The sequence below is a fragment of the Serinus canaria genome, chromosome 20, assembly GCF_022539315.1.
Source record: "Serinus canaria isolate serCan28SL12 chromosome 20, serCan2020, whole genome shotgun sequence".
In the NCBI taxonomy this organism is placed as follows: Eukaryota; Metazoa; Chordata; class Aves; order Passeriformes; family Fringillidae; genus Serinus; species Serinus canaria.
The window spans coordinates 213,886-227,254 of NC_066333.1; the positions used below are offsets into that span (position 1 = coordinate 213,886).

Sequence of the window (13,369 nt, forward strand, 5' to 3'; positions counted from 1 at the left end):
ATTGTCCTCTGCACCTCTGGGCAGGTGTCCCCCAGCTCAAGGCTGCTGGTGGTGAAACAGTTTCATGTTTTCCAGAGTATAACATCGCCTGTGGGGCAGAGAGCACTACTTCCCAGCTTGACCAGTAAACCCTTAGCAGAAGTATATTTGAGAGCAGCAGAGTTTACCAGAAACAGAGAAGTATGGGAGGCTGTGATACAGTGGAAGTCCTTTGGGAACCTGTAACTGATTTGGTGTCAGGAACATAAGTACCTTATTATGGGGAGTTTTCATCCCACAGGAATTTTGAAGTAAGGCAGGCAAACCTCTGCTGGGAACATTTTCCTGACCTTCACTGCAGCAACCTCAGAATGTGGCTCATAGAAAGTTACCTGGGAGCATGGACCTCCTTCCTGTGTCTAGTCTAGCCTTGGAACAAGGACTACCCTGGACAGCAGAGTCGATCTGATTCACAAGGGACATCCCACCTCCACCTTCCTCCCGTGTTCTTCTGGCCCATCCTGGAGTGTGGCTGCTTTCCTCATTCTCATCCCAGTGCTTGCCAGATCATCCACCAGGCCAATACAGGTTCCTAACTGTCAAAACAATACTCACTTTTGATCCATGCCAGTTTAATGAGCTGATGGGGTTCACCCAAGCTCAGATGAACATCACAATCAGGACTTCGAGCAACAAGAGAAGCAGGACTTGTTGGGCCCTTGGCTCAGTTCAGCCATTTCACCCGCTGCACCCTTCCTTCCCATGCAAGGGCATTGTATCAAATGCCGTTCCTCTCTTGGCAGCTCTCCTCTCAAAGGACACCGCTTTCCTTTGCTGGGGAGAGATGTTACCCCCACTATATAATGCCATGGCTTTGTCAGCAGCCAGGAAGCTTAAGTAGCAGGGAAGATGGCAAAAACCTCCCCTGTATGTTTTTACTCACAAACTGTTTTAGAAAGCAGGAGAGGAAACAAAGAGCATTTGCTGCTCCATCTGTTTCCGTGTCCCATGCTGCACGGTTGGGTTACAGCCAGCTGCTGCATTGCCAAGCAGTAATGCGATCGCACTGCTGCTTACTCTGCAAAGGAGCTAAAGATGGTAAGGCAGAAAAAATTAGGACACGATTTTTTAAAAGCCCCATTGCAAAACACCTGGCTAGTTATATAAATTTTCATCATGCCTGCTATGGGGAAAAACAAAAAAAAGTCACCAAACCACTACAACCTGCTGATCAGTGCTTAAAAACATATCTTTTTACAAATGGTCAAATATCTCCAGCTATCCTTTCCAAAGGATTGTCCTGGGCTATTCAATATCATCATCTTCACAAAACAGACAGGATTAATGAAGAACAGGGATGTTTTTTTCTTTTCCTCATACTTGCTAAGACCTTTTGCCAGAGAGAACTCTCACAGCACACAATCCAAAGAACTTCAGCCAGCAACGCCGGCAACCAGGTCAGCCTGGTTCCATACAATAAGGTCTTTGAGACACTGGATACAAGATATCTGTGCTGAAGTACTGGAGAATTGACCACATATGGTACATTTGAGCCCAGCTCAAACCTCTAGTTCCTTGATATGGAGTCACAGATGTTTTGGTTGGGAGGGACCTTTAGTGAGCATTAGCCCAAATTCTTGCTTGAAATGAAATCATCACCAATACTAGATCAGATAAACCATGGCTTTGCATAGCCAAACCTTGCAAATCTCCAAGGACAGAGATCTCATCACCCATCTGAGTGAACTGTGCCCCTCAATCAGACCAGCACTTTATCTTGCTGCAGCAAAGAGCTCCCCATGGTGAGCCCACATGTAAACACTCATAGGAGTATCTAGGCAGTAGTTTGACCTATTTAACACAGGACTTTCACAGCATGTTTTGTGGTATTATTGGCTCCCTCATCTCAAGAGCACATCAAGCTGCTCCTGCTCCTGTCCACCCTTGCAGCCATGGGGGCTTGGGGTGCTGGAGGCAGGAGAGGATGACAGATGAGCAGGAGCCAAGGTAACAGCATGACAGTGCCATACTGACCATGCAAGAGGAGCAGAGAGTTTGGTGTCAGTAACCAGGGTCAGCCATGGTTGAGTGACTGCTGACCCACTGAGTGGGCCTGGCACGAGGCTTCAGTGAATTACAGCTGAGGTGAGGTCAAGGCTGAGGACCTGAGCTCAAATGCAGCTCAGGAGTAGCACCGGGAGTCCCCAGTGAAGCATCTTCCAACTCATCCTCCCATCATTGCTGGTGCCCTGGAATGTGGATCCAAGGCTGCAGCTACACTGGGGCAGTGCTGGCTATAAGCCTAGCCACACAGACCTTGCCAAGCATTTTAGGCAGGTACTCCTAGTATCACCAGTCTCTCAACAAAGGTTTGTCAGACCTGACTGGAGCTGTTACTCCCTTTCTTGCTGTACATGGAGACAGTTGCTGTGGGTCTGGTGCTGAACTGGACTGGTTCCAAGCTGTGCAATCCAGTTTGTTAATAGAGGCAGAGCAAGGGCAGTGCCTTCTGGCCCAAACCTCTAGGGCAATGTGCTGACTGCGCTCACATCTGTAGTACATCTGCCTGGGGATTGCCAGAACTCTCAGCCTGGGACATACAAGCAGGACAGCTGCACTGCAATCCTAAGCTTTCCATAGCTTTAGCATCACTGGTTCTTCCACATTCCCACATGAGGAAGACCTCTCATGCCAGGACCTCTACTTGCCATTTCCTGACATGGAGTGTTTGCCCAAATATGAACATGACATGAGCAGTTTTATGAAAGGGTGTACAACTCCAAATACATTACTTCCACTTGAGAGGAGTATCTGAGGAACAATTCAAGCAGGATCTCAGGGAGCTGCCTCATTTTGCAGTTCTGCAGTGACAGTTATACAGTATATCCTTCAGCTGAGAACAGGCAGAAACAAGATGATTTGGTCTGGAAACACTGACCTCTTACCACATCTTACAGTGGTCTGGTGTTCACAGCCTTAAAATTCATAAAGGCTATTTCTTCTTTTATTAGCAAGAGAGCCAGGCCCCTCTGTTCTCAGAGACACTGCAGTGTTTTTTCCATGCTCTCAAGTCACTTCACATTCACCTCCTGCTGCCAGTTTTGGTGTATTGATAACAGGCCTCGTGACTGGTGGGCTTGATCATCCAAGCATGTGTCACAGTGACCCAACTGTATCTCTGGAGAACTGCCTTGTGTTATTGCACCAGGTACCACTAGCAGAAGTTTTCCTCAGCCCCTGACTGTCTGAGCTGTGAAAGTCTCTGAAAAAGTTCCCAGAAAAGAAGCTTTTCCTTTAGCTTCTTCCCCCTCTGAGATTACTCTCCCCCTCCCCGAGTCACTAGTGCATCCACTAGTGCATCATTGGCACCTATGTGCAGGCTCACTGTCTGTTGTGCTGGATAATTGAACCTCCTATCACCCAGCTTTACTTCTCCAGCAGTGGGGACCTCTGCCCCCAAGAGTGTCCTTGATGTCAGCAGGTGTGTCACTCTCCTCTAGTGTGGAGGTTCTGCCTTCAAGGTGGCTTCCTTGCTCTGCATTTTGATGCCCTTCTGCTGTGTGACTTTGTGCAGGTCAGCACAGAGCTGCCAGCTCATGAGCTGGACTGACCTGAGATGTCGTGTCAGTGTGTCCTTTGTGTCCTTGAGAGCCTCCAGTTTGCCATTTTGGCCTGAAGAGAGACAGGATCTCTTAGTGCAGAATAACATCCTGAGAGTTTGAGCTGTGAAAGCCCAGTGATGATGTTTAGGTTCTTCAGCAAGGCTGCCAGAGGTGTAGGTGGAAAACACCCTACACATTATCATCAAACCCTAAAGTACGCAAAATAAAATGAGAATGTTGCAAAAAAAAAAAGAATATTTTGTCTGGTCCATGCTGCAGCCAACTTCCTACTTATTGTGGCAGGTCACTCATTTTGGGGGGCCCCAAAGCTGGGCCTTCTGAAACCTCCCATGTGCCCAGCATCTATTTTCAGCATGAAAAGACCTTTCTAGCACAAAAATTATGATCAAACTGTTAAAATTCTTACACACTACATCTGTGTCTACAGGAGCCCTTGAACAGAGACTATCAGGCTGCTATAAGCATTTTCCCAGTATTACTGTTTCCCTGAGGACAGGTATAGCCTGTATTGGCAAAGGTAAGCAATATCTGCATCTCCACATGGAGGGATGCCAATTTAATCATAGCAGAGCTACACCAGCAAATTTCTGCTTTCAATACAGACCTGGTTCAACTCCTCCTTTTCTTCCCTGCTAGCCTGTGCCTCAGTCCCTGAGCTTTGCAGTCGCACAGAACTCAACTTCTCTTGCCTGCTTTTCCACAGCACCTCAGGCATCTCCAGCAGCTTCACAGCCCCTGTGGGGGGCCCCACTCACCACTGGCTCCTGGCTGCAGGGACACACCCTTTCCCACCCCCCCCCCCCATAAGCATAGTGCAGTTGTGTGACCAGCCCACAAGTGCAGCAGCCATGATCTCACTGTCTCTCTATTTGCTATTTAAAAATGCAGTGGGAATTTCATGGGAATGTCTTCAGATTAAGTTACCCTCAAGTTCTCAATAGTGCCAAAATGCCATTTGAAAATGAGCGCAGTGTTGCTCTGGGTGGGACCCTGACCATTGGCTTGCATGGGGTCATTAATAAGCTGGAACGACTAATTTCTTACCGTAGCAGACATTTGCTCCCTGGTGCAACATGAGCCCCAAACCACTCTGTTAGTGGCAAAATCCACCAAGTATCTGTCAAGTCTTGCGCCCCTAGTTACAGGATCTGAGGAATCTGGGCAGCTCAACTCCTAGGATTTGCATCCACATGGGATTGTTTCTATTCTGGAATAACAGGACAGTAAAAGATTCCTTGGGAGCAGTGACACATTGCAGCAATTACTGATATACAGGAGCTGTTCTGTGCCATCATGCCAAATGACATACCCCAAAGCAGTGGCTGACAGAAGCTGATCTAGCAGGGCTGACCTTTAGAGCACGGCTTGTTTATTCAGAGTACTCATGTTAGCTGAAGAACAGGTCTCTACTTGTTCTTGAGGTCTCTGAACCTATGCTGTTTGTACGCCACTGGTGGATCTGTGCATCTGCTGGAGACAGATCTGATATTCCTGCACAGCTTTGATCAGTCTACTATGTGCTCAGGATAAAGAAGAAACAGAAAGTCTGCAAAATCTGCCAACACAAAGCTGCTGGGACAAAAAAAAAAAAAAAAAAAAAAAAAAAGAAAAAAAAAAAAAAAAAAGAGAGAAAAAAAAAAAGAGAGAACGCATCTGGGCAAACCCAGAGAACGGCAGCGTTACAGCTCAGGCTGACCCAAATGTCTGTACCCTCCCACGCGGAAGCAGAGACAGCTCAACATCCAGCATTGGCAAAGGAACTTTCCTCTCTCAATACTCCACACTGGTTCAAGTCCCCCCTCCCACTTTCCATCCACGTTCTTGCGGGATGCCGGGAGTACCAGAGGACAGAGCAGAACCAATGTGCCCAGGGCAGCAGGAGGTAGCGTCGGAAGAACACGGTTCACCGGTGCAGCTGTGATCCAGCGGCGCGCACGGCCCGTACCTGGGGCCCGCAACTACAGCGCTGCCAAAAGATCGCCGAGGCGAGAGCAGGATGTGACCTGCCTGACCACGGTTTTCCTCACAAAAGAGGTGACGCCGACTGACTTTTGCCATTGACCTGTAGCTCAAATAAGGTTTCAGCGGCTCCAAAACTGATGTCCCGGCTCCGCTTCAACTCCCCTTGTTTCTACTCGTCGGGCCGGAGCTTCGCGACGGCAGGGCCCGGCGGACTAGGTCGGGTTCCGTAGCGACCGCAACCGCCGCCAGGGGCTGCCCTCGACCCGCAGCTCCACCACTAACGCCGGCCTCACCGGTCTTGGCCGTCTCGGCCGTCTCAGCCCGCTCCGCCCCGCCCCGCCCCGCTCCGCCCCGCCCCGCCCCGCCCCGCTCCGCCCCGCTCCGCCCCGCCCCGCTCCGCTCCGCCCCGCTCCGCTCCGCCCCGCCCCGCCCCGCTCCGCCCCGCCCCGTCCCGGCACAGCAGCCCCCGGCAGAGGGACCCGGGGAGCGGCCGGCGGTCCCGACTCGGGCCGCACCACCCACGGGCGGGGCCGGGATCGGGTTTCACATCCTGCTTCGCTCGCGGTCAGAGCAGCCATGGCGGAGAGGTGAGTGTCCTCGCCACACACCTGTTGAGCGGCGGGAGAGGGGAGAGAGGCGTTGCCGTTCCCCGGGGCAGTGGGTCTGAGCATGGGCCGGGAGCAACTCCTGGCTCGGGTGGACGCGGGGCCCGGCAAGCCGACGCAGCAGGTGAAATGCAGCTGAGCCGAGCCGAGCCGTGCCGTGCCTAGCGGTCAGACTCGTGCGGGGCGGTGGTCCCGGCCGCTTCCCGCCGCGCTGGGCTGTCTGTGGGGGGACCTCACTGTCGCGTTGTTCTGGCTCCCGCCGGGGCCTCCTCCTGGGGCTGGGATTGCGTTGTTTGCGGCCTCCGAGCGAGGCGGGCGGCCATGAGCTCGGCTGAGTGGAGCCGGCCCGGCCCTGACTCGGAGTCCTCCCTCCTGCCTAACCCCGGCGCCTCCCGGGAGGCTGCGGCCGGACTCTGTCGGGTGCCCTCGCACAGCCGAAGACGAGCGGCTCGTCGGGAGAACACCATAGTTTTGTGCCCGTTCCAGCCCGGGCTCGCTGGCGCTCGGCTGGGTGCCCCCGTAGCTTTCTCTCTTTCGCTTAAAAAATAAGCGCCTTTACAGAATGACAGTGAAAATACTATCGGGTGTGGCTGTTGCCCTGTGGCCAGGAGAGGGTTCTGTCCTCTCCTGGAAGTGGGTAGGGAGACAGGAGGGCCAGGTAGCCAGGCCAGTTTCCCAGGCTGCATCCGGCTTCCGACAATTGCAGGCGGATTTTACGACTCCAGTGAATAACCCCATTGAAGGCGAACTCTTCCTGGTCCCTCTGCGCCTGGGATCGTCGGCCAGAAGTGGTTAAATTAAGTTTGTTCTGCCCGGAGGAACGTGCAGAGCCTGGCAGAGACACTATCCCTGCTGTTGCTGATGCCAGTTGCAGTTGAGCTTTTTTCGTTCTATGTTAAGTACTTGATGTTTTTAAAATTCCTGCAGTTCGACCCTCTGTAGGGGTACTAGATTTCAGCTGGCTTCTCACGTTCTTCTTGTCTTGGGAGAGCTGCACTGGCTTTTTGCTCAGTGCCTCATTGGTGATGCAAGGTGTTTGGAATAATTTATTTCTCTTGCATTTGAAGTTGTTTTATTTATTTTTCTTTCTGCATCTCCTGCAGCAGACCAGGGTTTGAGTTAGTCTGTAAGGAGCATCTTGGGAAAGGATAGCAAATCCCACTGAAGGTGGCCCTAAAATAACAGAATTCAGACTGAGCAAAATGATGAGCACAGCAGCATTCTCTCATCTTGTCAGGAGCAGCGCCTCACAGCAGGTGCTTCTGCTTCTGTGCTTGTGACAGCCAAAGGTGCTTGGAAATTGAGGTTGTAGATTCCTCCTTTTAGGGTAAACTCTAAAGCCTGACAAAATCATGTAGATTTGAGGCTATCATTCCACTAGCTGGTGCAGATGAGTACGAAGCTTCTTGTGCTTCATTTCACAGTGCTTTACCTGTGTATCCCTTGCTGTCTCTTTAGTGCTTTTGAATTTGGTTTTTGCTGGGTTGACAAGACAGCTCTTCCTATCAGTTGGATGGAGGCTATTTGGAGGGATGCTGAGATCACAGTGGATTATAGGAATGTGGGTTTAGAAGCCATAATTTTGTTCAGATAGTTCACATGCCTTCTGTATTCACAACAGGTTTGCCTAGCTGAAACAGATATCTTGGCCTCAGCTGGGCGAACGTAAGCTGCAGTGAGATCTCAGTCCACATGTCTGGTGCATTTTGTAATTGAGAGAGTTTTGTGGTCATCCTTGCAATGCAAAAGTCTGCATTCAGCCTGACCCTGGCTGGATTTGCAGCAGAAATCCTCATGGGTGACATGTGTGCGTAATATGCCATGCAGAGCACAGCTTACCGAGTGTTGCCCTGCTTTAGGGACACAAAACAGGGCCTCCCATTCAACTGACTTGATTTCTAGAAAAATATAATTTGTGGTACAAAGATGAAAGGAGAGCTTCGAATTCCTGTAGTGGGCTGCCTATGGGGTAAGAACATCCTGTGGATTTCCTTGTATTGGTGTCTGAGCTTTGACGCATTTTTTAAATCCATTTTGCCATTCTTTTGGGGCTGCCTTCACAGGATTGGGGTAGCTGCCTGATAACAAACTGGTATAGTTTTGTAAATCAGGGACCAGAGGATTTTTCCCCTGAGAGCCTTGGAGGAAGAATTATTAGAATTGTTGAGGGACTGTGGGAAGAGCTTTAAGATACATAAACTTAGCTTTGGAATTACTTCTGCAATTAAAGCTAAGAAAGCATAAACAGCTGTAGGAGTCTGAGTTTTTGGCCCATGAGGGTGGCTTGTTTTTTTCCACTGGCAGTGCCACTTAATAAATATTGATTAACCCTCTTTTGGATGTCATATATGTCATATCTGTATTTCCTGATAGGTAAATGCTTTAGTAATGATACTACTTGGGTTGCCATTTTACTTATGGAGAAGAAAGCTTTCAAGTTTGGACTTGATATTTTAGCAGCATGTTTTTAGCTATTTGAATTAAACAGCCTCAGGATGGGTGCGAAGGGAGATCTTCCAGCCTACCCAGAAATATTGAGGTTGCTGAAGTCATGTTAGCTGGGTGGAAGGACTGGGAATGGTACTAAGTGTGCTTGTTCAGCAGGAAACCTGCTGTTCTGGTTGTCTGTTTTAATTTGATTTATACAAGATGTAAGGGATTCATGTGTTTTGTTGTGATTACAATGATTATTAATTACAATGATTATTAAAATTATTAATTTTGTTATTGAATCTTGAGTCATTTTAGCATAGTTTGTTGGTTTTAGTTAATTCAGTTTAAATCAGGCTTTGAATTTGCAGGAATACCAGTTTCCATGTTTTTTAGCAACTTTAATTTAGGACTTAATGAAAACATTGACACTTCATCACCCTGCCCTGGAGCTGCTGATGGGCTCTGTGTGTCTGAACTCAGCTGTGACTTTGCAGCAGAGGGGTCTTCTAGTTTTGGCAGGGCATCCAAGCCTCTCACTGTTGTACTACCTTGCAGAGCCCTGCACATCCTCTTAACTGGGTTCATGTGCCCTGTTCTGGTTTTGCCTCTTCTTAGCTGGCTTAAATAAGGCCATGAATAAACATCCTCTCTGTAGCTCACTTTGACTGTAGGACAAGCCCATGCCCCTCAGCAGGTCATCCCACTCTTGTCTGCTGAATGAGCCTTTTCTTGGATGGGCTGGATTGTGGTGGTTCACTTGGCAGTAAATAAACTGGGATAGCAAAAGTCTCTGTTAGCTCTGCAAAATCAGTGGAAATAAGTGCAGGTGGGAGAAGTTATCAAAGCAAGCCTGACCTCTGCCATATGCTTGCTCCTGTTGTCACCACTCCTCTAAACATGCTGCTGAGCTGGTAAGCTTACCAGGGAGGTTTCCTTGGAATGAAATGTTTTAGGGGTGACTGGCTTTCAGTGAAGCCAGGAGTTTGTTTTCCTCCAGTAACTCTTCTGGCAGAAGCAGAATCAGGGCTGTAGAGGACAAGGTGGGTGTCCAGTTTAGCATCACTGCCAAAACCTTTTTAAGGTGCTTCCATCAGCAGGGCCAGCATGGCCCGGAGCTAGCTCCTAAGGGGCAGTCTAATCTTCCAGTGTTTGCCTATGCAGATAAAGCCTGGTCTTTGGGAAACACCTTCAGACAGATCAGTCTTTTGATGGAAACTAATTAGAAGTTCAAAGGAAAGGAGTGTTTCCTCCTTCTTGTAGTCTCCTTTTCCAATGTTTCTGTTACTGCTGTACTCCCCAGATGGCTTTCAAAGTGGATGATGCAATTAGGAGGAGATTCTTGCAAGCTTTCAGCAAATAGATAGGTCAGAAATGTTCCATTTAGGCTCCATCAGTCCTTCCCAAATGGCGTGCAATTATTTGTGCCTTGTGATGCATACGCTTGTGTTTCTATAAAAAGTCCCCCAGGCAGATTCAAATAGTTCAGGAAGTTCCTCTTATCTGTTATAAAAAGAAATTCCAGAACAGGCACTGGGATTTGGTTTTAGCTGAATTCATAGGAGGTTCCTGAGTTCTGCTGTCATTATTACATATTTAATGTTTATTCCTGCCATCACCAAGGAAGGCTGTTCCCGTGTAGGAAAAACAGCTTTAATAAACAAATAATTTCTTGTGCTTTTTAGTAGCTCAGTCGTGAGTATCCATTGAAGCAAGCTGTCTGTTTGATGGGTTTTATGCTTTTCGTGAGGAAGAGTAATTTGCTTTGGATAGTTTCTTAAAGCAGTCAGTTCTTGGAGTGGCAGGAAAGTATTAACTAAAAGCAGCAGCCGTGAAGTCTGTCTGGCTCATGCATCTGGAAGAGACACTGTAGGTCAAGAGAAAATTCTTTTGTGCTTGGTCTTTGTCTCATGGGATAATGGAAGTACCGTTATTTGGCATATATTCTCTCAATCTAATTACTGTTCCGTGAGTTTGAGGTTACTGCTGTAAGGATTAAACGTTTTATATTTCCAGTTGAGTGTAGCCCAGTAAATTCCAGTGTAGCTGGTGTCAACTATCTTCAGCTACTCTCCCAAGCTTTTTTTTACTTTGTGTGTTGTGAGCTGCCGTTTTTTGGTTATGCAACTCACACAATCAAGAGATATTTGGAAAACTTAAAATGAGGGTGCTGGAGATCCAGATTGTTTGCTTGCAGCGAAGCATGGGAGAGGAAGAGGAGTCTGTGATTCCCAGGTGAGTGCTGACATGGCAAGGAGACATGGCCTCCCCGTTACGTGCTTCAGGCAAAAAGAAGGGGTTTGAGGTGGACAATATCAGCTTTAGAAATTTCTTCCTGAAAAAACACACTGACAGATTAAAGTGCTGGAGATGCTGAGTTTATTTTTTTTCAGGCTCTTTTGTCAGGCTCTTTGTGCTTTAGGTCTATGAAATTCCAGCAAGGGCTCTATGCTGCAAAGTGCTAGAACTTCTGAAAAAAAAAGGTCTTATTAAAATTATTTGCTGACATCTTCATCAACCACCAGAAGCAAACAGAAGTCTAGTTCTCTAAGGAGGGTGTATTTTCTTACCCCTCTTGTATTCTGCTTGTGCCCAGCTCCCTGAACCAAGCTCTTGCTTTGCTTTGCCTTCCTCATGGCAAGTGTTTTGACACAGATGAAGATGAAGAGGGAGCACCCCATGCTCCCCAGATTTGCTGTGTGTTCCTGTCTCAACTTGAAGCAGAGCAATCCTGGGCCTCTCTAAACCAACCTTTTTCTTAGCTGCAGGGTTTATGATCTATCAAAACCAAACAGGCCAAGCAGGAAGGGTTCCCCACACAAACCTGTGCTGAGTTCACTTGTGTGTGTAACTTCGCAGCTGTGAGACACTGCCATAAGGCACTTTGCTGTGACATATGGGGCTTTTTCCTACCTGGGCAAACAAGGTTGCTGCTTTTTGCCTGGAAACCTGTTACTGAGGCAGAAAAGACTCAATGTAGCAGGATTCTGTGTCATCATGGATATCATGAATTTATGGCCCAGGGCCAGGTACACCGTAGCAGGGATAGCCTTTTTGTTCTGTAGGTCTGGTATTTTCTGTTTGCTTTTGCTTGTGTCACTCATCTGGGAAAAAATAAACAAAGAGGCTGTCTCCATCACTAGTGATACCAAGAAAATCCCTGCACAGTGCTGCCTGATGAGCTGAGACTGAGCTCAGCAAATCCCCTTTAACCACATGGAGTTCAGCTGTCTTGGGTTTTTCTGACTCTGAGGGAGTGCTGTATGTTGTGTACAAGCAGCCAGGGCTCAGGTTAGAAGGATGAATTGGTGTCAGATTTTTTCAGTTAGAAAGGAAAGTCAGAGAAAAACTTACAGGAGACTTTCTAGCTGAATAATTAAATAAAGGCCCAGGGAATGCAGTGCATGAGCTGTGCTGTGTAGTCTTGCTTGGAAAGCTTCCTCTGCACTGGCTGGAGTGGCTGACTCATATACTGTTGGAACTCCAAGCTGCCTGCTGGTCCTGGCCACCTCACCTGCTCCTCAGCTGCTTCTCACTCCCCTGCTCATCTGCTGGCACAGTTGTACCCCATGACATGGTCTTATCTGCTCTGGGCTGGTCCCCATATGTTGTTGGTGCCGTATGGGAAATATCAAGTGCAGGGCTGTTTCCAGACATGGAGTAAACTGCGGGTGGTCCCATTGTAATCTAGGCACTGAGCCTTCCATATAGGTGTTTAAATAGTAACCTAAGGATCAGCTGTTAAGTTTCAACATGGTCAGTTTGCTGTAAAGTGATAAATGCCATATTTGGTCATCTTCTGGTCCTGTACCCATTTCTTCCTGTGTACATTGTAGTTCTTTGATAGTTCTTTGATATCTACAGCTATCCAGCTGTGCATCAACCACATTGTTTAGCTCTTCTTGGCTCCCTAGATCCAGTAGTTATGCTTGGGATTTTTTTTTTTTTAGACCTTCCAAGTATTGCTCTAAGCTAGGGTGATAGGAGAAGCTCCAACTGTTTTATGTATTCCTGATCATCACAGATCAACATGAAGTGAAGCAAAGAAGCAAAGAGGGATGGTGAAATGGCTGTGAGCTGAGGTGCAGAGCCTGGAGTGGAGCCAGCATGAGAAGCATTTAATGTAGTCCTGAAGACAGATGCTTAGTGCATCATAATGTGGAGGTGTATTATCTTAGGAATTTATGCCCGTGTAATACAGTGAATAGTCTGGGTGGGATATGGCTGAGTTGTATGTAATCAGCCGGGTAAAAAGAGTGTGAAGGAAGTTGCATTGGGGCTTAGAGGACAGCTGTGTGCTTGAGTTGGTGCTGCCCTTGGGCTCTCATCTGCAGTCCTGAGTTGAAGTACAAATAGCCCGCAAATTGCAGTTTTGGCTTGGAAACTCCTTAGGGAGCTTGCCCCTGAAGTAATCTACTCTAATTTTCATTAAATTAATTTTAAAATCTGTGATAATAATGGTGAAAAGCAAATATGCTCCTTTTTGTACAGAGGGCTTAGAAGCTGCTGAGGAAATGCCTGGTGGTGCTATGACAATCCAGCCTAAATTCACTAAAGCTGTAGTTTGAAATTAGTCTAAAACACAGGTTTAAGATTCTGGAGACTTGCAAAGTAGAAGTCTGTTTTGGGATGGCAATAAGCAGAAAAAATTTTAAAAGAAAGTGATGATCTGGAGGTGAAGCTCTGCACTGCCACCTTACCTTTTATTTTTTCTGGTTCAGAGTCCTGTTACCAGAGTGGTTGAGTTCACTAAAGCAAGAGAAAACCGTC

At 47.8% G+C, this 13,369-nt stretch overlaps 1 protein-coding gene across 1 annotated transcript in view; it reads left to right on the top strand.

The window, feature by feature from the left end:
* The first annotated feature begins 6,025 nt into the window (after positions 1-6,025).
* Positions 6,026-13,369, top strand: part of LOC103823668 (rho GTPase-activating protein 39-like) — a 58,796-nt gene continuing 51,452 nt past the window's right edge. The window contains exon 1 of the mRNA XM_050982129.1: positions 6,026-6,151. Coding sequence (XP_050838086.1) covers positions 6,141-6,151 — 11 coding nt within the window. The 5' untranslated portion in view covers positions 6,026-6,140. The remainder of the gene's footprint in view (positions 6,152-13,369) is intronic.